General features: G+C 40.8%; 1 protein-coding gene across 1 annotated transcript in view; it reads right to left on the bottom strand.

Annotated features, from left to right (window-relative positions):
* Positions 1-25,095, bottom strand: part of LOC101348432 (F-box/WD repeat-containing protein 10) — a 105,560-nt gene that overhangs the window by 48,107 nt on the left and 32,358 nt on the right. The window contains exons 7-15 of the mRNA XM_023730982.1: positions 24,220-24,741; positions 20,655-20,796; positions 20,561-20,583; positions 19,458-19,658; positions 19,244-19,371; positions 17,748-17,870; positions 14,751-14,860; positions 12,132-12,332; positions 4,189-4,310 (exon numbers count right to left, since the gene is read on the bottom strand). Coding sequence (XP_023586750.1) covers positions 4,189-4,310; positions 12,132-12,332; positions 14,751-14,860; positions 17,748-17,870; positions 19,244-19,371; positions 19,458-19,658; positions 20,561-20,583; positions 20,655-20,796; positions 24,220-24,741 — 1,572 coding nt within the window. The remainder of the gene's footprint in view (positions 1-4,188; positions 4,311-12,131; positions 12,333-14,750; positions 14,861-17,747; positions 17,871-19,243; positions 19,372-19,457; positions 19,659-20,560; positions 20,584-20,654; positions 20,797-24,219; positions 24,742-25,095) is intronic.

Raw genomic sequence — 25,095 nt, 5'->3', positions numbered from 1 at the left:
ATCAATTGGCGTAATATAGTTCTTAAAGTTCATGTTCTACCTCCCAGTATGGTGAGTAGTGTCTGGGGTCTTAAAAGCTTAAGAGCAGCCATCTAAGACACAACAATTGGTCTTTATTCATCTGGAACAAAAGAAAAAGAATGAAATCCAAGAATCAGAGAAGAAACTGGACTGCAGGACTAACTGTCTGTCTACAGGACTGCAGGACTAATTGTCTTCATGAACCATTGCCTCCTCCACCTTAAGACCTGGAGAACTAGATGACACCTGCTCACCACCACCGAACATTCTGATCAGGAACACAGTGGATGGATCTTGATAAAAAGGGAGAAAAATGTGAAACAACTTCAAATTCTTAAAGAATCCAGACTTACTGGACCTATTGAGTCTGGAGGAATCCCTGAGACTATGGCCCTGAGTTGCTCTTCAAACCTTCAATTGAAACTATCCCCTGAAGTCACTGTTAAACTAAGTAACAGCTTAGCACAAAGAGTAAAGATTGTTACCCTTGAGAATTGTGTTTTAAAAAAATTATATTTCAATCGCTATTTTAAAGCATATATGAGAAGGCTGGAGGGCAGGGAGATTAAGTAAGTGGAAGTGAAACAACTAGAACAGAAATAACGAGAATGTCAACACGATGTGAAGAATGTAACCAACGCCACTGATCATTATGTCTAGAAACTATGGAATTGGAGTGGGTTTTGCTGTGCATATTTTCAACGAAAATTAAATTAAAAAAAGAAGTTAAAAAAATGTATATTGATTACCGAGATCTTGGGCACACCTTTAAATTTTCTGCCTGCCTTAAACAAGGACCTAAGGGGCCTGACTCCAGTCCCAACCCTGCTGGTGGCCCAAAGCACTCTCCCAGCAGGCTTGAAGGCCTTGTCTGCCTTTCCATCGCCAAACCTCACCTAGATGTTTTTTATCCTTTCTGCTCCACTCCTCAAAGCATTCGCAGCAATTAGACATTCAGTCAGGTAGAAGACGGAGAAAATGTAGGGAGTAAAATTGCCTAAGCAGGTCTGTCTGAGTGTGTAATACCACTTCACTGTCCTTTTCCCATAACTTTCTCCACCTTCCCCTAACATGCAGTGCTCTGATCACTTGCTTCTCTTCTCTTTTTACACACACACACACAAACATTTTTCATTTCAGCCTTTTTTACGTGTGCGATTCAGTGATATTAATTACATTCACTACTGTGCCAGTTGCTGTTGAGTCACCTCTGGCTCATGGTGCCCCCATGTGTGTCAGAGTAGAACTGTGTTCCATAGGGTTTTCAATGGCTGATTTTTCAGAAGTAGATCGCCAGGATTTTTGTCTGAAGGGCCTCTGCGGGAACTCAAACCACCAACCATTTGTTTAGCAGCAAGCATAGTAACTGTTTGCGCTACCTAGGGACTCCAGGTTCAGCTCTTGGCCAGTGCACCTCATGCACAGTCACCACCCATCCTTCAGTGGAGACTTGCATATTGCTATGATGCTGAACAGGTTTCAGCAGTTTTCAGACTAAGACAGACTAGGAAGAAAGGCCTGGCAATCTGCTTCTGAAAATCAGCCAAAGAAAACCCTATGGATCACAATGGTCCACAACAGATCATGGAGATGGCACAGGAGCGGGCAGTGTTTTCTACAGTTTTGCATGGGGTCACCATGAGTTGAGGGCCAATTCAATGACAGCTAACAAGAACAGCAACAACAATAACCATGTTGTGCCACCGTAACCACTATCCATTTCCAGTTTTTTCCATCACCCTTAACAGAAACCCAGTGCCTCTTAAGCAGTGACTACCCCTTTCCCCCTCAAACCTGCCTCTGGTAACCAGTAATAAGCTTTGTCTCGATGTAATTGCCTTCTTAGACTCTTTTCACTCTTTCCTCCTACTTTTCGGGAAATGTCAACCACACTTGTGGCTTCCACCATCAATTCTAATTGAAAATTACTGAGTCAACATATCTGGAGCCCCAGGCAGGCATATCCGCACCTATATGTCTGCCTGCTGCAAATCCTCACCTGGATGCTCTCAGGAATCTCATACTCAATGTGTTAGTTTCCTATGGCTGCCAAAACATTACCACAGATTTAGTGGCTTAAAACTACACACATTTACTATCCTACAGAAGTCTAACATGGATCTCACAGGACTAAAAATCAAAGTTTCAGCAAGGATGTGTTCCTTTCTGAAGGTGCTAGAGGAAAATCCACTTCCTTGTCCTTTCCAGTGTCTAGAGGTCACCCACATTCCTTGGCTCTTGGTTCCCTTCTTCCATCTCCACAGTCAGCAACATAGCATTAATCTGACCATTCTTTCAGAGTCACATCTCCCTTTGATCACAGCCAGGAAAGTTTCTCTGCTTTTAAGGGCCCATGTGATTACATTGGGCCTACCCAGATAATCAAGGATGATCTCCTTAACTTAATTTAATCATACCTGCAAAGTCCCTTTTGCCATGTAAGATAACATAGTCACAGGTTCCAGGTATTAGGATGTGGACATCTTTGGGAGGCCTTTGCTCTGCCTACCACACTCAACATGTCCAAAATTGAACCTATCACCTCCTCCCTTATTCCTTACCCTACCCTTCTCTTCCCCTGTGGTCCTTAGTTCCTTTGATGGCCTTTCCATATACACAGTGGCCTGAATTAAAAGCTCTGGCCTCATCACCTTTTTCTTACTTCTCACATTCAATTGATGGCTTGTTGTTGTTAATTACCAGTGAGTCAGCTCCAACTCATGGCAATGCCATATACAACAGAACAAAATTTTGCCCAGTCCTGGGCCATCTTCACTGACAGACGGGTGGTAGAATTGGTGGTTAAATCCCAGCAATTCTCCTTCTAGAAATCTCCCTCCAGTCTGAGCCATCTAGTGTAAACTCATCCATCTGAGTTTCTTCACATTTGCCTGTTCTCAGATGTTCTGAAGACAGCACGGCAGTTCTCTAGACTGGAGGGTGTCTTAACTTGTCTGCTGCCTCCAGATAGTCATCACTCTCCAAACCCTTCCTTCACATTATCACTAGAATTGTCTTTCTAAAATACACGTTTAATCATGTCAATCCCCAGCTTACAATGCATTTATAGTTCCTCATGTCCTGTAGGATAAAGGTCAACCTCCTACCATGATGCAGAAAACCCTTTATAGTCTGGCTCCAAATGAACTTACCAGCCTAACTGCCAACACCTCACACTGCAGTCCAGCCACATCAACACCAGGAAAGTCCCTGATATGCTGTTTTCTTTCATCCTTCTGTGCATGTGTCCTGTGCTTGGAATGCCCTAACAGCTCCCACTTCTCTGCCTGTAAAACTAATAATCCTCAAGACTACTCTCAAATAACACCCTGTCTGCGGAGCTTTCCCTAATTTAATCCAATTTCTATGGTGCCTTGGAACTCTACATGTGGTTAGGAGCACATGATTTAGACCAGACAGGATTCAACTCCCAACTCTACCAAACAGCAGCTTTGATTGGAGGCAAGTTTTTTTCTCTCTGAATTTTGGAAGTGAAACAACTAGAACACCTCTGCATGCAGGTGTACTTGTGGCGTGGTGGTTAAGCTTTTGGCTGCTAACCGAAAGGTCGAGTTTGAACCCACCAGCCACTCCTCAGAAGAAAGATGCAGCAGTCTGCTTCTGTAAAGATTACAGCTTTGGAAACCCTATGGGGCAGTTCTGCTCTGTCCTGTAGGGTCGCTGTGAGTTGGAATCGACTTGATGGCAACAGGTTCCTTTGCATCTACCTCATGGAGTTCTTGTGAGGGTTGAGTAAGTTAATAGATGTAAAGCACCTATCACAGTGCCTGTTGCAAAGTTAATACTCAGTAAATGGCAGCTGTTATCATTCATAAAGTTATTACATTCCCCTATTATATATTTTCACATCTCTCTCTGTGAGGAGACTATGAGCCTCTTGAGGGAATAAAAAGTCATATCTAAAGAGCCATATCATATTCTTTTTTTTTTTCTCCCCAACATCTAGCACAGTGAATGAATGGATTAATGGATGGTTGGATGGGTGGATAGATGGATGGATGGATGGATGGATGGATGGATGGATGGATGGATGGATGAATAAAAGAATAAATTACTGCCTATAGAAATGACCAAAGCTCAGGAACATTTTGGAAACCCAAGGATTTGGGGAAACTTCTTAGAAAGTTTAAGGCATTTCTTTCTCACCTTTCACCTGGCAATCTCTTGCTCCCGATACGAGCCTGTTCTTATATAAATCTATGCAAGTGATTGTCCCTTGGTGGCCATTGAAGATTCGTACGCAAGTTCCACTTTTCAGATCCCAGTATCTGCAGGAAACAGGTCAAAAAGATGTTTTTGAGAATTTCTGAGGGCCCAAGGGATCATACGGTATACAATGCCTTCAGGTCTACAGGGAGTTGGAAGGCAGCAAAGTTTCATGGTTAAGCTTAAAGTCAGAGGCCTGGATTTGATCCCAGCTTTAACACCTATCAGGTGTTACTTAATTTCTGTGTAAGCTTCATTTCCTCATTGATAAAATGGAAATGATAACAATGGTAGTTACCTCATAAGTTTTTCTGGGAAGAATTAAATGCACTAATGCAGTGACTTCACCCAGGGGCGATCCTCCCCAGGGGACATTTGACAATGTCTGGAGACGTTTTGGTTGTCACAGTGGGAAAGGGTGCCACCGGCCTCTAGTGTGGCCACAGGTACTGGTAAACACCCTACGACGCACAGGACAGCCCCCACGACAACACTGCCGACACTAGCGCATGTAACTTTAGAACAGTGACTAACATGTAGAAAATGCTTGGTAAATGGTTGCTGGTATTAGGTGGAAAAGTCCATGGAATGACCACCAGACTTAAACTTCAGGGCACTGATTCAGTGCTGACCTTCAAACAAGAACAACATACCAATTTACTATAGTCACTTAGATTTAAAATATTTTATGAATATTTCTAAAGTATATCTTAGAGATATATGGGAACATGTATAAGTCATGCTATTTTTCATAAGAAAACTTCTCTTCAGGCTCTCAGCTGTCATTGATACAAACTTCCACTTCAGACAGACTGCTTCTGTGACATGGCATAGTGGAATGTTGAGATAGAGTGGGCCCTGGAGCCAGGCTGCTGAGGTCCAGACCCTGGTCCATCACTTGTTAGCTGTGTGGTCTTGGGTAAGTTACTGAACTACTCTGAACCTCATCTGTAAATTGGGGACAATAATGGTACTTACCTCATAGAGTTATTGTGAGGCTTGGCACATAATAGATTATTAATATTTTTTTCCCTTTTGGATGTGTTAAGCTTTCCCTTCTGACATTCCTGGAGTTCCTGGATGGTGCAAATGGTTAATGCACTCAGCTGCTAACCAAAATGTCAACTCGATAGCAACTGGTTGGTTCTAATATTCCTGAAGGTCCCACAGCCTTACCAGTGCTGCAGTTTGTCGGAGCCTACTATGCACTCACACTGTATTTAATGAGGACCCAGTGGTCTCAGAAAAAGCATGTTTTGAATTTCTTTTTCTAGCAACGTGACAGACCAAATGTCCAGGTTGGTTTTCTTAATGTATGCAGAAAAGGTATTTGATAAACACTTTTTAAAAATTAGAACTAGAAGAACTTCTTTGATTTAATAAAACTTATAAACCAAAATCATACAAGAAGCATTATGCTTAATGGAGAAGCTGTAGACTTATTCCCTTTAAGAAGGGGAACATGATAAAGAAGCCCACTCTCACTGATTACTATTAAGTATGGTACTGGAAGACCTGGGTAAAGTTATAAGGAAAGAAAAATTAAAAATGCTGTGATTATTAGAAAGGAAGATAAATATTGTTACTATTTGTAGTTAATAAGATTACCTACATAAAACCAAATCAACACACAGATTTTAGAACTAATAAGAGAGGTTAGCAAGGTGGCTAAATACAAGATCAATATACAAAAATGAATAGCATTTCTCTATGCCAGCAGTAACCAGTTCAAAAATAAGATACCACTCACAATAGCAATAAAATTATAAAGCTTATAGACATTAAATAAGAATACATAAGACCTCTATAAAGAAAATTTAAAGCTCTAAGAAAGGACAAAGAAGAAAATCTGACAGAATGCACTCCCCAAATCAATCTATGAATTCATTGCAACCCCAATCAAAACTCTAGTTGGCTTTTCTGAAAAGTTGACAAACTTTTTTCAAAAACTCAAAAACCATATATCATAGTTAAGTTACATAAAAAAAGAAAAACGTTGGACTTGCCCCACCATCATATATTAAAACATTCTCTAAATGCATAGCTAAAGAAAGAAAAATGGTTTTGATGCAAGGACAGAAAAATAGACCAATGGAATAGAATAGAGAGCTCAGAGACATTCTCACGTATATATGGGAAATTACCATGTGATAAGATGGCTCACAGACCAATGAGGGAAACGGCAGAATATTTAGCAGATGCTGTGGGGAAAACTGCTCACTTTATTTTAAAATAAATAAATAAAATAGAAATCTTACCTAACACCACATACAAAGTTGGACTACAAATAGATTAAAAACCTGAAAGTGAAAGGCAAAACTATAACATTAATAAAAGATAATATTGGAAAATATCTTTGTGATCTAGAGGTAAGAAGGATCACAGACATAAGGCAGAAAAATTGATAAACTGAAATTTTTTATTACATCAGTATTAAGTTTTTGTTCAACAAAGGACATTATGAACAAATAAACTGATGAAAAGAATAGATGATATTTACAATGTTAAAACTGATAAGGGATTGATACCTATAATATACAAGGCACTGAATATCAATTTAAAAAAATAGCGGCCCCCAATAGAAAAATGAGCAAAGGATATAATCAGACAATTTATGGAAGAGGAAACCCCAAAAGCCAATAAGCAAACTCATTGATAACCAGAAATATGCACCTGGACATGGTTTTATACATATTTAACTCCAAAAATTTGAAAGCTGGATGATGCCAAATGTGGGCAGGGAAGTAAAGAGATAGGATTCCTGCTGTGAGAGTGTAGACTCATGCTGTCATTCTGGACTTCAATCTGGTACTTCTTAGTCAAATTAGGTACTGCCCACTCTACGTCTCACAAGTCCTCTCCTGGGTACCAATTCCTAAGAAATCTCACAGTGTCCATGAAGGGACATATATGAAGCTGTTCAGTGCAGCATTATTTGGAGGCAGCATAGTGTTCATAAGTGGGAAAGAAAGTAGGTACTATGTGTATACAGATGTCAGAGTACCACATGGCAGTTAAAACAACAGACTCGACACATACATGATAACATGAATGGATCTCTTAAACATGGGGTGGAGTGCAAAGATTAAAGACAATACCATGTATGTGAATTATAAATACATGTACAAAATACATCAATACATATTTTGAAAGAACACACATAAACAAAAAGATACACATTTAAAAAGATTATAATGAGTTAGAGGGTTGACATGTTGGGGGGTTGTTAACCAATGCAATAAAACAATATGTGTACTACTGTTTTGTGAGAAACTATCTGTTCTGTAAGCCTTCACCTGAAGTACAATTAAAAAAAAAAGAAGAAGAAATCAAATTACTTATTGCCTTGGGCAAATCTGCTGCAAAAGACCTCTTTAAAGCATTAAAAAGTAAATATGTCACCTTGAAGACTAAGGTGCACCTTATTCAAGTCATAGTATTTTCAATCACTTCACGTGCATGTGAAAGCTGAGCACTGAATAAGGAAGACTGAAGAAGAATTGATGCCTTTGAATAAAAATAGTGTTGGTGAAGAATATTGAATATCCCATGGACTGCTAAAAGAAGAAAAACAGATCTGTCTTGGAGGAAGTACAGCAAGAATGCTCCTTAGAAGTAAGGATAGCTAGACTTAGACTCATATACTTTGGACATGCTGTCAGGAGCGACCAGTCCCTGGAGAAGGACATCATGCTTGGTAAAGTAGAAGGTCAGAGAAAAAGAGGAAGACCGTCAATAAGATGGATTGACATGGTGGCTGCAACGATGGACTCAAGCATAGCAACGATTGTGAAGATGATGAAGTGTTTCGTTCTGTTGTACATAGTGTTGCTATGAGTCAGAACTGACTTCATAGCACCTAACAACAATAGCAGTCTGCCTCTTGATGTAGATTGCCTTTTCGAATTTCCTCGTGTATTTTCAGGAACATATTAGAAGCAAAATAAATGCATATGGTGATGTTGTTGATGATGATGAAGTATGAAAACTGATGATTTCTATGACAAATCATTGCACACCCAATGAAATCAAAAGAAAGTGGTATGGAAACAAGAAAGAGAAGATTACAAAGTATCTCTTCCAAGTCAACAAACGTGAAACACCATTCTTCTAGGAAGTCTGTTTCTATCTCCCTTTGTTTTCATTATTTAAATTTAGTTTAACAAAACAGACAAAAAGGCTTGGCAATTTTAAACTTTTATATAACATAAATAATGTTAAATAAACTGTTTATCCCACTTGTTCATGAAATATTTTAGTGGTTCTAGCTATGCTCAGTTTTGTGAGAATCTTATCTATCTGTATTTGCCCTAAAAAGATGAAAATTAACTCCTTAAATAAATTTAATTGGAAATAATTTTGATTTCCAAAATGCATGCATAATAAGTGAATGTAAGCTGAATAAGTGAATAAATAAATGAACAACTGTAAAAAAAAAGATTATAATGATAATCATGGGGAAAAATAATAAGAGTGAAGAATAGAGATTCGATAGATAGATGATAGATAAAACAGGGGAGCAGATCCTTATACAGACCAATGATAATAATATTACATGAACTGAGGAGTATAATCAAGCTCTAAACCTGAGGTCTGAAAAGAACTAAAAACAAAGGAAAAAAGATTTAGATGGTGTCTTAGTCATCTAGTGCTGCTACAACAGAAATACTACAAGTGGATGGCTTTAACAAAAAGAAGTTTATTTCCTCATAATCAAAGTAGGCTAAAAGTCCAAATTCAAGACATCAGTTCCAGGGGAAGGCTTTTTCTCTCTGTCGGCCTTCTTCTCTTCAGTGTTCCCCCAGACTAGGAGCGTCTCTGCGCAGGGACCCCGGTCCAAAGGACGCGCTCTGCTCCCGGCACTGCTTTCTTGATGGTATGGGGTCCCCCTGTCTCTCTGCTCACTTCTGTCTTTTATATCTCAAGAGATTGCCTCAGAACACAATCCAGTCTTGTAGATCTAGTCCTGCCTTACTAACTACCACCCATCCTCCCTCATTAACATCATAGAGGCAGGATTTACAACATATAGGAATATCATACAGTCCCAGGAATCATGGCCCAGCCAAACTGATACACACATTTTTGGGGGGACATAATTCAAACCATGACAGATAGAAATGCAAAAGTCCGAGAATAGCCAAAATGAAGAAGAATGAGATAGGGGGCTGCGGGAGAGACTTGCCCTACCAGACATAAGTCTCAAAAACTAATTAAGATAGTGTGGTATTGACCAAGGATAGTGAAACAGGCAAATGGAATGGAATAGAGAGCCCAGAAACAAATATATAGAGATTTGTCTTGTGACAAAGAAGGCAGTGAAGATCAATGGGAGGAAGAACGGTCTTTTCCATAAATGGGTGCTGAGATAATTGGGCATCCAAATAGAAGAAATTCCTACCTCGTACCATAACAAAAATCTATTTCAGGTAGACCTACAGATGAAAGGTAAAACCATTAAAATTAAAAAAAAAAAAAAATTAAAAAAAATGCTACAGGAGAATGGCTTTATGACTTTAAGATAGAGAAGGATTCCTCAAACATGCGACGGAGAGCATTAACCATTAGCAAATTCTACGACATTAAAGTTAAGAACTTCTGTTCATCAAAAGACATCACACTCTGTGAAAATACGAGTCTTAAAATGGAAGAAGATATTTGCAACACAAAAATAAACAAAAAAAAAAATCAGTATCCAGAAAACACAGAGAATTCTGTGAATCAGAAAGTTAGGATAAACAAATCAACAGAAAAATGGGGGGAAAACTGAACAGAAATTTCATAAAAAAGAAGAAGTACAAATGACTCCAAAACATGAAAAAACTATCCAACCTCATTAGTAATCAGGGAAGTTAAAAAATTAAAACTAAAATAAGGTTTTATTTAATACTAATCAGACTGGCAAAAGTGTTGAAGACTGACAAGACTGTTTGGTAAGGATTTATATCTCATACCCTGCTGATGGGAGTGTAAATTAGTACAACCATTTTGGAAAAGAGTTTTGTACTCCTACCCAGAAATTTCACTACTAACAATATACCTTTAAAAAACTTATGCACTGTGTGTTACTGTTACATGAGAAACTATCTGTTCTGTAAGCCTTCACCTGAAGTACAATAAAATATTAAAAAAAAAAAAAAAAAAACTTATGCACATGGGCACCCAAAGATATAGCCAAGAATGTCTATGGCAACATTCTTTGAAACAACAAAAGCTAGAAACAATACAAATGCCCATCAACAGAAGAATAATAAATTAGTTATGATACATTGATACGATAAAATACTAAACCTCAGTAAAAGTAAATTAATTACTGCTACTTACATGAAGAAGAACACAGCATCAGGATTGGAGGAAGACTCATTAATAGTCTGCCATATGCAGATGACATAACCTTGCTTGCTGAAAGCAAAGAGGACTTGAAGCACTTACTGATGAAGATCAAAGACTACAGCCTTCAATATGGATTACACCTCAACATAAAGAGAATAAACAGTCTCACAACTGGACCAATAAGCAACATCATGAGAAACAGAGAAAAGATTGAAGTTGTCAAGGATTTCATTTTACTAGAATCCTCAATCAACACCCATGGAAGAAGCAGTTAAGAAATCAAACAACGTATTGCACTGGGCAAATCTGCTGCAAAAGACCTCTTTAAAGTGTTAAAAAGCAAAGGCGTTACCTTGAAGACTAAGGTGCGCTTGACCCAAGCCATGATATTTTCAATCGCCTCATATGCATGCGAAAGCTGAACAATGAATAAGAAAGACTAAAGAAGAATTGATGCCTTTGAAATATGATGTTGACAAAGAATATTGAATATACCATGGACTGCCAGAAGAACAAACCAATCTATCTTGGAAGAAGTACAGCCAGAATGCTCCTTAGAAGTGAGGATGGTGAGATTTTGTCTTACGTACTTTGGACATGTTATCAGGAGGGACCAGTCCCTTGAGAAGGACATCAGGCTTGGTAAACGGTCAGTGAAAGAGAGGACGACCCTCAACAAGTTGGACTGACAAAGTGGCTGCAACAATGGGCTCAAGCATAGCAATGATTGTGAGGATGATGCAGGACAGGGCAGAGAACCTAACAACAACATTTATATCAAATGGACAAACCTCAAAAACACAGTTCAGGGTGAGAATCAAGTCAGAGATGAATTTTTAAAATACGATTCCATATATATTAAGTTAAAAATGGGCAAAAGTGATCAACGTATTTAGAGATACATTAACAGGTAGTAAAAACGGTAAAGAAGCACAAGGGATAACTAGTATAAAGTTTGATATAACTTTGCCACTGGTTAGGAGGAAGAAAGAAGCAATAAGGGAAGGTCACATAGGGAGCTTTACAGGATGGTCATTTCCATTTCTTGGCCTGAGTAATGGGTACATGGTCGTTTATTATATTGTTTAAAAAATACATACATACATTTTAAGCATTATTACTTTGCATCTATGCTATAATTCATACCCACAAAACAAAACAAAAACCTACTTTCCCCTGCAGGAATCTATAAAGAGAATTATAAATTATTTCTTCATCCAAGAATGTTAAAAAAGAGACTTTTTTTGATTCATTGGATGTATCTTCTGGTGCCCATGTGCATGAGTTTTTCAAAGGTATGTTGTTAGTAGTCTTCAATTAGAAAATACATCTGCTAATTGTGATAAATCTATCTCATTCAACCTTAGACGATACACTAATGCTTGGTTTTTACCTTGCCAAAAAAAAAAAATGTTGTCAGCCACTACAGAAGTCAGTATCACTTAGGATAACTCTTCAACAAACACAAAATGGAAAAGCACACATGCTCTTCCACAAGCTAAGTTTAGGCCCTGGGGGGATGCAGATCATGAGTTCCTTTGGTCACTCACCTGATACTCAAGTCATAACTTCCGCTCAGGAGAAATTTTTCCTCCTCACACAAGAAGAGGGCATGGATGCTCCCAGCATGTCCCCGGAACTCGATGGGTATCTCCTTTACTTGTATGATGTCCAGAAGCTGGATCTTCCGATTTGATGACACAGCTACCAGATCTCCCCCGGAATAATGGATGACTCTGTTTCTGTCCCATCTGAGTTGCCAGGAAACAGGATTACCCAAAAAAGAGGAGTTAGCCTCCTTCCTGAAAGTGATTTGTACCACGGCTTTCTCCTGCAGCAGTGGTGTGATGGAAAATTTGGGGCTTTCCAATAAGGGAGGTATTAAAATGCAAGGCCGAGTGTTAACGGCCCTGGTGGGTGTCTGCAAAGATGCCTGCTGTAGACTTCCCTATCAGGAACCAGCAGGCCCTGCTCATAATCTGGATATAAGCTCTATTGTTTTCCTGAATGTTTAATTGGCCACAGGGCCCATTTCCCTTTTATAGATACTACTTGTTTGTCACCACTTCAAGATTTCCTTTGGTCATTGGTCATACTGTGTCACTGGTATCCACAAGGCATTAATTAGGCCTATGAACCCGAGAAGTGTCATAAACAGCCCAGCAAAGCCCCAGGAGGCCTCTTCCACAAGGGGGAATGGTGAATATAGATAGTTGAATATAGATAGTTCCTGGAGAATCCAGATGCCAACATTAGTGTGCCTTGAGTCAAACTGATAATTGCTTCTCTAGAGCAGTTTTTGCCCCACTTCATTCTAAGCCAAAGTAATTATTTCCTAATTTGTGTTCCCATAACAACCTACCAACACACACACACCTTGATCACAACTCTTATCACATTATGTATGAATTATCTGTGATTTTAAAAATCTATTTTTCCTAGCATATCATTAACCTCTCAAGGGCAGGATCCATATACAGCCAACATATAGCCCATGACTCGCCCTGAATACACATCTACTGAAAGGGATTGAACTGAATTTAACAAGGTAGGGATGTACTCAGAATATGTTTCTAGAAAAATGGAGGAATCCAAAAGCTACCTCTCTTTTGATGTGCCTAAAAGTGAATTTATCCTTATGTTTGAATGTTATTTATATTTACCAAAACTGTGTTTGGCAGCACATATGCTCTATGAGTTATTAATAGATGTTCTTGGCAAGAAGCTGCCTAGTCTAATGGGTTTAAGAATATGAGGTTAAACACACTTTAATATCTTCATTTAATGTAGAACTTCTCAGAGTGTTTAATCTGCTAATGTATACTAAACCCCTTAGAGAGAATAGTTGTTGTTGTTGTGGGCCATCAAGTCGATTCCGACTCACAGAGTATGCAGTGTTTCCCAAGCTTATTTGATCATAGACACCTTTTTTCACAGAATATCTCAGAGGAACGCAGTGGAAAGCCTTACATTCACTGCATGTCCTGCTGATTTTTTTTTTTCTTTTTAATCGATATTCAATGAACATGTATTATATTCAAAGTCCTGTGTTAGTAGGTACCATGGAAAATACAAAAATGAATAAGATACAGACCTGACCTTAAGGAGCTTATAGTTCAATAAAGCAGGGTTACTTGATTTAATTTTTCAACCACAGGATTATTAGCAAATAGGTAAACTATGAGCAGGGTTACCAAATAATTTATTGTCCAAACTGATACACTTTTGATGAAAGGAGACACTATTATGAATTACCCCAGGAACACAAAGTAAAGTGTGATCATTCCATATAAACAGGGATGTGTAGTCACTCTAAATATGAGGAGCAACTCTGGACACTTTTGTCTTTGTCCCATTTGTCATATCTAGAGTTCAATCAGTCATCATCTCTTGAAAAGAGCCCTGATCTCCTTACTATCCATAAAAATCTAACTTTGCCTCTGCTCTATCTGCCTGCCTTCCCCTATAGGTCTATTCTCAAGATCCAATCTGGTAGTAAGACTCAGGGACAAAAAGTAGAGATGAGGTTTACAATGTCCTGTAAATAAAGACTAAGGTCCTATGTCTAAAGTATTGCAGAAAGTTGGTTATCAAAGGGTCTTTTTACGGTATATCCAAATAATGTCATACTATGCAATCATTACAAATACAATTTTCATAATTAACATGGAAAGATATCTGCAGCATTTTACTGGGATGAGTTACTATAATGTCATTTCTATTTAAAATATATTTATATATTCAAAAAATTCTAGAAGGATATACACTAATATTAACAATGGTTATTGCTAGGTGATAAGATTACAGGAGATCTTTGCTTTTTTCTGGTATTTGGAAGTTTTTTTCTAACAGTCATACGTTACTTCTAAAATTATAATAAAACAATAAAAATGTTTCCAAAAAAGAAAGATTACACGTATGTGAATTGTGAGAAAGATTATTGGCCAGTATACCCAAAATTATAAGGGAGAAGTGTCCTCCACCCACTGCTGAGAATGGTACAAAATCAAACACCTGTTCTCCAAATGAGATTTCATACTAGCCTGGTGTGGAACTTGTGGTGACGAGAGGATTACTCTTCCATATAAATAAGGATCAGGGGAATCCTAAGGTATCAGTGTGAGTAATTCAAGGGTTCCGAAGACCTAGATCTTGACCCCAGTACCTACGTGTCAGAGAGAATCCGGATATTGTAGGTCCCACAGTAGACATTTCTCTCCTCCATCTGGACACTCAGAGTCTCCTGGTTCTGGTATGCAGTCCACAGGTTGTAGTCAGTCTAACAATGAAATACCTGGAGTGAAAATATTGCTCCAACTTTACCCAGGTCCCAGATGCACATGCCACCAGAGTCACCTAAGGCAAGGGCACAAAGGTCTGTGTATTCTTGTTCTTCAAGCTGTGGCTGCTGCTACATGCAGAGGGGCCAATGAGCAGAAGCTAAAGTGATCAATGAGTTAGAAAATGTTGAGTCAAGGGTTCAAATTCTTCTATCACCTCTTTGTATTATCTATTCTGATTCCACAAATTTTCAGTGCTGAATTCCAACTGTCTCTCATGGCACAACTTCTCCCAAACCAGCTCACAAAGGGTATGCCCACAGAACAAAGGTACAAGTGTCTGTCGACTGACCTTTTTACTGGAATGAAGGTTTTTGCATTTATATTGTATGTACCTGGTAGTACAAAGCATACTTACGGGAAGTCAAGCCATACTGAAATTACTGCTACACACTCTATACATTTGCTTCTCAAAGTTTTCATAGCCTGCAACCTTAATCGGTCCTTACAGTTGCCGCACAAAGTAGACCACTTGCCAAAATAAATATTCTCATTATTTTACAGATAAAGATCTGGGACCCAGAAAGGGGGTATAAATTTTATCAGGTCTCAATAGGGTGCTGCCCTCCCCTTCTCAATCCTTTCTTTTCCTCCCTTCCTTCCTTGCTGCCTCCCTCTCTTCCTCCCTTCCTCCACCACACACTTTATGACATGTCAGACATGTTAAATTCTGGCATCAGTGACGGAGCTGGGACTCCCCGTTCCACTGTTCTTCCCAACCATACTTTCTACCCTCAAATAGTAGGAAATAACAGTCATGCTATACTAGCAGGAAAGAAATAACAGGGTGAGTTTATCATGAAGGAAAACACCACAGAATCATGTTTGCATCTAGGAGTTCTTCTGGGGAACTCTCTCCCTAAATCTCTTTCCAGGCCTGAGCCTTCTCCTCCATGCCCTTAGACGCTTCCTTACAATGCCCTCTTTCTTAACCTTTAACCAAGTAGTGATGCCCACCTAGAAGTCTCTCCGTATAAGAATCCACCAACCTTCCTCCTTCCCTCCAGTGTCCAAACAGCTCTCCACATCCCAGCTTGAATTAGTGAGGCTTTCCTGGCTGCTTATTGCCTGGGATGGAATTCCGTAACCCTTGCTCATCTCCTTAATTTTGAGAGCCTTAGAAATCATATTGGTGGAGTCATTGGGAGGAAAAAGACTTGGGTTCAAATCCCATCTCTGCCACTGACCACCTATGAGAATTTTGGGAAGTTTTCAAACATCATAGCCTTCATTTCCACGTCCATAAACTGGAAGCAATGACACCTTGACATATGGGGAGGACCAAGTAAATGATGTATGTAAAGCCCTTGGCACCCTGCTTGGCACAGTGCTTTAGCTCAGCAGAGAGTACTCATTGTGATTACCATCCTTAAGAGCACTCACCTCACCTTCTCCTAGCATACTCCTGAACTGCTTAATCCTTCTACTTCACATGTTTTCTTCTAGTCTCCATACTGCTTTATCTGTTTAACTCACCTTTTTCTTACATTATAAATTCCTAGAATGTCAAACACTCTCTGGGTCATCCTTTATGACAGACTAACTACGTGACCCAAGGAGGAAGAAGGGTGTTAGTTTTGTTGTACTTAAAAGAGCAATAGACTTGGAAGGAGCACGTCTATCACTCAACTGGCTATGAGATCTTAACCTCTCTGAGCCTCAGTTTCTTCATCTATGAAATTAGTGAATCGACCATTTCAGAGATCAAAAATTGCAGGTCAAATGAGGCCTACAAATATGTTTTCTTTGGACCACATATTGTTTGAAAGTGCTTTTAATTGGTTGTCAGCATTAAAGAAAAGCAAGAGATTTCACATGATCATCCAGATTTCTATCTTCTCTTGAAAGCTCAGAGGGTTGAGGTCCACAGTTCCACACAGCAACAATTAGCTGCAGATGAGTAGCAAGTGTTCAGACGGGGAGTGGTCGCTCCTGTTCACTACGGTCCCATAGCTCTCTACTGGTCACACCCAGTCCAACCTACTCATTTGTGAGACCTGTCTAGCCCCTACAGACATGAACTAAATGGTCTCTCAGGATGCTTCTGTTTCTAAGACTCAAATTTATGACACTTGACTTCCTTATGGGAAGCTACAATCAGACAACCCCTCATTAAGCATCTTTTCTGAGTCAATTAGATAGACTTCAACATAGAAGGACGTTGAGCCAAGAGGGGAGGTCAGCAAGCTAATGGAAAAAGGAGGCAGGGGCACATGTCTTTAGGAATGATCACCATACCCCTGTGGACAGAGCATAGAGATAAAAGAGTCTTCCATTTATTCTTCTTCACTATTGCCCAAGAATTGGTGGGGAGGTCTATAGTTAAGTAACTCTCCCCTTCCATCATAGAACCAGAATGAACCTGGAAGTGAGACGTGGGAAAGCTTAATTTATTCTAGGCTCTGGAGATTTTGGACCAGCCGTGGCCCTTCCTTATGTCCTTCTAATTCCTTAGCAGCCAACTCTTGATATGTGGGCGGATATGTGTTGAGGAGAATCCCAGCTATGGCTGACAATGCTCCTAGTCTCTGAACTCTCCACTAGCTGATCTGGTAGCATGGACATAGAACATGATCATGGGATTTAAAGTAAGGAAGAACCCTGAGAAGACAACCAAATCAGATAAGGAAATTGAGGCTGGAGGAGAGGAAGTGACTTTCTTAAGGCCACACAGCTTGTCAGTAGCAGCCCAGAGCTCTGGTCTCCCTTAGGGAATGTTGTCTTTCATGATCCTATGTCCTTATGGGAGAGCAGATTTTGTACTTGGCCTTCATGGCCAATAAGAACATGACACAGCCACTTGCCCCAGATGCCACTGGAACCTACCTTTGTTCTCAGCTTCCATTTCTGGTTTTTCACACGCATGCGCTTCCCATCATCTGCCATTTTAGGAACTGGGATAGAAAGCTTGTTGGCATAATTAGGATCTATACCCCTAGTGTAGGTTCCCTGAAAACAAACAAACAAAAAACCAGAAAATGGCTATTCTTGTTTCCTGCTCTGGGAGGGGAGGGAGAAAGCTAGTTCTCAGCAAGATCCAAAAGATACATCTAGTGCTGCTATAACACAAATATCACAAGTAGGTGGCTTTAAAGAACAGAAATTTATTTTCTCAAGTTCTAGAGGCTAAAAGTCCAAACCAGGATCTAGGCCAGGTCCATTCCTTCCTTGTCGGTAGCTCTGGGCGTTCTTTTGTTCCTTGGCTATTCTTACATGGCATCTGTCTCCCTCCCACACCGTGTGTGTGTGTATGTGTGTGTGTGTGTGTGTCTAAACTGCTCTTTTTATAACTCAGAAGTGACTAGGTTTAGAACCTTCCCCTACTCGAGTATGATCTAATTAACATAAGAAGAAAACTCTATTTCCAAACAGGATTATAGCTACAGGTGTAGGGGTTAGGATTCCAACACGTTTGGGAGGGACACAATTTAATACATAACTTTGGGTAAACTCTGGCTAAGGAAGGCAGGCCCGAGCCTGATCAGTTAGGCCGGCAGGGTGTGCAGACTGAACTGAGAAGGGTAATTACTACCACACATCTGGGGCGAGAACAGCAAGAGATGGTCAGCAGTCCCCAGCTTTCCAGACTGCGGTCTGGCCCCTAATGCCCACTTCTTCCTGTTCTCTGTCATCTACCTCTGCTGGGAAAACACCAAGCTACTAAGAATCCACGGTTTAGGGCTTAGGCTTCAGCTGAGAAACAGAGAAGTAAAAATACCGGGGAAAAAGTGCATTTTAACCTAAAAATACACTTTGTGGCCTTGTCAACCTGGTGGCGCAGTGGTTACATGCTCAGCTGCTAACTGAAAGGTTGGCAGTTGGAACCCATCTAGCGGCTCAACAGGAGAAAGACCCAGCAATCTCCTCCCATAAAGATTGCAGCCTAGAAAACCCTGTGGGGCAGTTCTACTCCATCACATGGGGTTGCTGTGAGTTCAAAGCAATTCAACAGCACCTAACAACAATGACAACAGACATCTGTGCACCATGTGAGGCCGACCCGGAAACATAGTCCAGGTTTTCTTATCGCCTAGGTGGCAATACAGCTATCTGGAAAAAAAGTTCTCTGCTCTGTAAGGTTTTGGAGCAGCTCTGCCTCTCTGTTCCTGAGTTTTATATGCATGTTGTTTCTGCTAGAGGCACAGACAATGGGAGAATAAGTAGTGATTAGCAGGGAGTCCAGACAAAAAGGAAGTGAGTGCTAAAGCTGAGGAAGCAGCGAATGTGAGGAGCAGGAGGTCAGCTAAGGGTGGATGGGGGTGGGGGGGTTGGGGAACCTCAGCCAGGGTTCTCCAGGTCTCTCCCTCCCAGATTGGAAGTACCTGTAAGAGGGCGACCTGGCTCTGAATGAATGTGTGCATCGAAAGGTCCATCTTGACCTGGTGTGCCAGTGCGGCCCAGTGCTGGCTCACAGAGGCACACTTGTTCAGGGTGTTTTTATCCAGCATACCTGAAAAAAAAGGATGGACCCAGGAACCTCAGCAGTGGGCTGAAATGAGACATCTCTTGAGGAATTCCCCCTCCACCCCAACATACTTAGAATGTACTTGGAGACGTGGATGGGCAGGTGGCGGATGAAGTCCCGGTATTGGCTGAACCCCGAAGACAGGTCTCTAACAGCACCCAGGTCAACCAGCTGATCAAAGGGAAGGCCGCCTGCCTTGGGCACACCTGATTTTCTGGAAAACAGCCTATTCATCTCAGAAATACACTGAAGCGAACTCTTCCATTGCCCCTCTAGAGTGAAACCAGAGAAAGCTGCATTGTTGTGTTGTCTCTGCAGTAATCCCAGGCCAAGAGCAAGTCCTCACCAAAAGCTTTGCCCCAAAATAAACCTCACCAGAGTCTGCGCTTAGGCCACTGCAGTTTTGTCATTTCTTCTGCCACATGAAGAAAGAACCTCCTGAACCAAACATACAAGTACTTCTCAGCCTTCCCAGCTCAAGGAGATGCCTACAGCATCACAATCTGCAATGCTCAGGGGAAATGGCTTCATGGCTGAGATTCCCTTTAAAATACTCTAGCAAGAAAATTTTTTAAACAATTTAAAAAGAGGGGGATGAATGAAATGAGATTGGTAAAATGTTGATAATTACGAAATCTGGATGACGGGTACATGAGTGTTTATTCTAGTCCCTCTACTTTTAAAGCTGGAAATGTTCCATGTAAAAAGGTTTTTTTTTTTGTTGTTGTTGCTGTTGTTTTTTTAGTCTATACTTTGGATTTCCTGTAATTATTTTATGTGTATGCCTTGCTTCAAAATCCAGTTTAGGAGGGCCTTGAGGTTAGTGTCCAAATTCCGTATTGCTTTTGTTTCCTCCTCAAGACTGAATCTAATACTGCAAAAATAACTACTGGTGGGCTGAATTGTGGAGGAGTCCACCACACAAGACCTGAGGAACCAGATGGTGGATTGTGGCCTGTGCCAAAGGAGACTTCAAAGGAAACCCTTGGGAGTTTCCTTCTGATCTCTATTTGCAGGTGTCTCTTGGAGGCAACATGGTGGAGAGGTGAAAGCATGGGCTAACTGATTTTAATCCTTGCATCTCCCCTTACCAGCTGTGAGGACTAAATGAGGAAATAAATATCAAAGAACACAACACGTTGAAGGCCAGATGCTATTGTCCTGCCAGCCCCGCCGACTCTACTGGCACTTCCCAGTCTCACATATTAGCTTTCTCACTAAAAGCTAACTTACCAGTAACTGGTGCCCCTTCTCCCACATTTTCAGACAAGCTTTCTTTCCCTGGGGCTTTGGACAAAGGGAAGGATGTTTGCCTGGTTCTGGCTGTCCAACAAACATGTGAGGTCTCAGACTTGGGGTTGAAGTCTTTCTTGGGGAAGAAAAATACATCTGTGGAGTTTTGATTAAGCCCTGGAAAACATGAGACCAAGACAAGTTTTCTCCTTAAGCAGACGTGTGGAGGAAAAAGAGGTGAAGAGAAATGGTTTTATTTTCACTTGCTTCTTTTAAATATACACAAAATGGATCAGTCCAGTTATATCTGTTTTTATTTGGGACCACTGAGTTTCTATGCAAAATTCTCAGAAAACCCCCTATTAGACATTGCCTAGAGGAGCCCTGGTGGTGCAGTGGTTAAACCACTTGGCTGCTAACAAAAAGGTCGGTGGTTCAAACCCACCAGCCGCTCCACAGGAGAAAGATGTGGCAGTCTGCTTCCGTAAAGATTCACAGCTTTGGAAACCCTATGGGACAGTTCTACTCTGTCTTATAGGTTCACTCTGAGTCGGAATTGACTCGATGGCAGTGGGTTTTCTTTTTTTTTTTTTGGTTTAGACTTTGCCAGCCTACTACAATGCAAAATTTATTAGAGCTCTGCGTACAACGAGAGAGAGTAAGACAGTTATGGCTAGGAGTTAGGAGACAGATCACTTTTCTGTTGCTCTTGCTCAATTTTCTTCAATGACATAAATAACTGCTTGTTATAGATTGTATTGTGACCCCCAAAAATAAGTGTTGGAATCCTAAACACTATACTTGTGGATGTAATCCTATCTGGAAATAGGGTTTTCTTTGTCATGTTAATGAGGTGATGTCAGTGTAGGGTATGTCCTAAACCTAATTACTTCTGGGTTATAAAAGAGCACATTAGATACAGACGGAAGCACAAATGAGGGGAAGAGAGATGCCATGCAATCATGCAACACCAGGACTCCAGAAGCTGACACAAAGATCTCCCCACAGTAGAGAGAGAGCGCTTTCCCCCACCACTTGTGCCCTGAATTAGAACTTCTAGCCTCTTACCAGTGAGCAAATACATTTCTGTTCTTTAAAGACACCCACTTGTGGTATTTCTGTTACAGCAGCACTAGAAACCAAGATACTACCCTTGAGCTAAATTAGAAATTTTAACTTTTACAGAGTGAATCTCCTGTAGAAAAGTGGGATGGGTTGCCATGCCTGAAACTGGACTTACACGGCTCCATTATAAACAGTCAGCTCCTACAGTGGGGAAGGACAGTCTTTGAGAGGGAATCATAAAGCACTGCATGTTTGTGTACTCATCCAGCCCACGTTAGTTGCCCGACCTTGGTGGGAGGATAGCACTGCACAATGGAAAATGCTCAGAAGGGAAATCCTGGTTCTCTACCACTTGCTGGGTGTGCTTGGCCAAGTCACTCAGACTCCCTGGACTTGCGTTTCCTTATCTTTAAAATTAAGGAGCTGGACTGGTTGATTTCTAATCTAAAAGTTTTGACACTAGGTTACTCTGATTTTTTTCACTACTTCCTCACTCCAGATAATCATTCTTTGACACACCAAAGAAATCAAGTGGCATATACAGTGATCTAACTGGAGTCCCTGTGTGGGCAAACGGTTAGTGTGTTCCGTTGCTAATGAAAGGCTGGAGGTTCCAGTCCACCCAGAGATACCAGTCCACCCAGAGATACCTCAGAAGAAAGGTCTGGCAATCTCCTTCTAAAAAATCAGCCATTGAAAACTCTGTAGAACGCAGATTTACTGTGACACACGGGGGCGCAAGGAGTCAGAATAGGCTTGACAGCAACTGGTTTTCAATTGCACCTAGACCGTATAACTTTAAAATTCTTTTGTACACCATTATACTACAAATACAACCACAACTCAGGTCGCATTGGCAATGAGAATTCACACCTTCAAGAGCCAAACTCTACCCCTGAAACTATTGCCCTGAGATAATCTTTAAACCTTAAACCAAAAATACCCCCTGAAGTCTTCTTAAAGCCAAATAATAGTTTAGCTTAACTAGTAAAGAATGTTTGCTTTGAGCATTGTACTCTTTCAAGATCCAGCTATGTGGGATCAAACCGACAACAACTGGAAAGATTAGACAGGAAACTTAAGGGGCAGTGAGTTCATATTAATGAGGGAGGAACAATTCAGAAAAGGAGGGTGAGGATGGTTGCACAACTCGAACAATGCAATCAATGTCACTGAATTGTACATGTAGAAACTGTTGAATTGGTGTATGTTTTGCTATGTATATTCTCAACAACAACGAAATAAATAAAATTAACAAAAAAAGCTGAAACTCCTCCATATGACTACTCCCTCCCAGCCTTCTCTCACACCACCTTCTACTAAACCTGTGGTTCCCCACACCGGACCTTCCTCTCCTGTCCCCCTCTTTAACCTCCAAGTCTCTTGCCTCCCTTCTGGTTCCTTTTGTTCCCCTGATCCAGCTGGCCAACTTTTCCAATATACTGTCACTGACACTCAAGACTCCTAGGTTCTAAAAGTGTGGTCTCCAGACCAGCAACATCAGCATCAGCTGGGAGCTTGTTAGAAATGCAAAATCTCAGGCCCACCTCAGACCTACAGAGTCAGAAGCTCTGGGTGCAAAGCCCAGTAATCTGTGTTTTAACAAACTCCTGGTTATTCTGGTACAAGCTAAAGCTTGAGAAACACTGCCCTAGACATACTTGACTCTTTAGCTATCTCCAGGCTTGGATTAATAACCCCACCGTAAGGTTTGAATTTGTGCATAAACAAGAAATATGGTAGAATGAATAAAGCCCTAAATTTGAACCTCTTGGCCTGGTTTCTGTATGTGGTTGTTGTGTGCCATTGAGTCGATTCTCACTCCTAGTGACCCTATAGGACAGAGTAGAACTGCCCCACAGCGTTTCAAACGAGCAGCTGGTGGATTAGAACTGCCAGCCTTTTGATTACCAGCCTGAGCTCTTAACCACCTCGCCACCAGGGCTCCATTGGTTTCTGTATAGTGCAGCTAAAGGGCAAAACAATTTAATAGCTTCCCCCTCCATCTCACCCAGGAGTCCCTGAGTGCTGTAAACAGTTAACAAGCTTGGCTGCTAACCAGAAGTGACTCAGCCATTGAAAACCCTACAGAGCACAGTTCTACTGACACACATGGGGTCCCCATGAGTCAGAGTCGACCGACGGTAACTGATACTGCCTGCATCCCTCCCAAGTCCAATCCAATCCCTAACGCAAATGCCACACTGACATTCAGTAGTCGGAGGCAGGGGACCAGCCATTTTTGGGCCTAAGGGATACAGAAATCCATTTTAAATGCTTGACAGTTAAAGGTCTGTACTTCCTTCTGCACTTTTCATTTCACAATCTTTCTAGAAGGAAGTAGCAATGAGCAATTTCTCCTTGGGTAAACAGGATCAGGTGTCAAGACAAAGTTTCAGAAGGAACCCTCTCCTGCATTCTGGAAGATGCCCATCTACCTAAGCTTGTCCACACCTCTGCTTCCTTCATAGGGTCCTGAAGTCTCGTTTTCTGGTCTTAGAGGGCCCTCTGGTCTCTACCTGCAGCCTTGCTTACCTACGACAGTGCTCCGCTCTCTCAGAAACAGGACCTTGACCACATCGGCAGCAGTGAGCAGTAGTTTGGGGTCACACATCTGCAGCAGCAAGAGAGTGTAATTTGCCTTAGTCCGGTGGGTGCTGCTCCCAAACCAGCTCAAGATTTCCTTCATTTTCTGTTCCACTGTTTTATCCAACATTTGGTTCAAGGAGGACTTCCCAATTTTTCCTTCTTTCTTGTTGAGGTGGATTCGGGACCTGTTATAGATGAAATCTTTCCCCTGTGTGGTCTGAAGGATGTTTTGAAAATAGTGCAACAAATATAAGCTATTTAACTGCTTCAGAATGCTAACTAGAAACCTCCTCTGCGATACTTCACTGATCCTTCGGAACCACTCTTTGGTAGAGAAGATCTTCCAGGCCAAGATACACGTTTCACATTTCTGGCACACAGGAACCAAGTCGTTTCTCTTCTCACAACTAAAATATGGGGCATTCTTGAACCTTGAGTCCAGGTTTTCCATGATGCCGAGATGACAAACTCATTTTATCCTTGCCCATCAGCAACTCCACCAAAATCCGGGGGAACAGGAGAGACTGATAAATACCCCAATTGAGCCTTTTCTGTTATAAACATTTCCCAGAGAAAACATAAAACACTGCGATGGTTGGAAAGCTCATCTCTCCCAGAAACTGCCGGTAGAAGTCTGGCTTTTTTACTGACCTCCTTGGAAACATGGCTTTACCGTAAATCTCCTAAGCCTGGCACTGCTTGTGTGGAGGAAGTTGCTGTATACTCTGTAAGAGCTGGTAATCTCATTTCTAGAGCAACAATATTGATGTTGATGTTAGTCAGACATATATAATATACAAACCCCTTTTAAAGAAAAAATAT

This window comes from Trichechus manatus, unplaced genomic scaffold (assembly GCF_000243295.1).
Source record: "Trichechus manatus latirostris isolate Lorelei unplaced genomic scaffold, TriManLat1.0 scaffold00040, whole genome shotgun sequence".
Lineage (NCBI taxonomy): Eukaryota > Metazoa > Chordata > Mammalia > Sirenia > Trichechidae > Trichechus > Trichechus manatus.
This window is presented reverse-complemented; position numbering and strand designations above follow the sequence as displayed.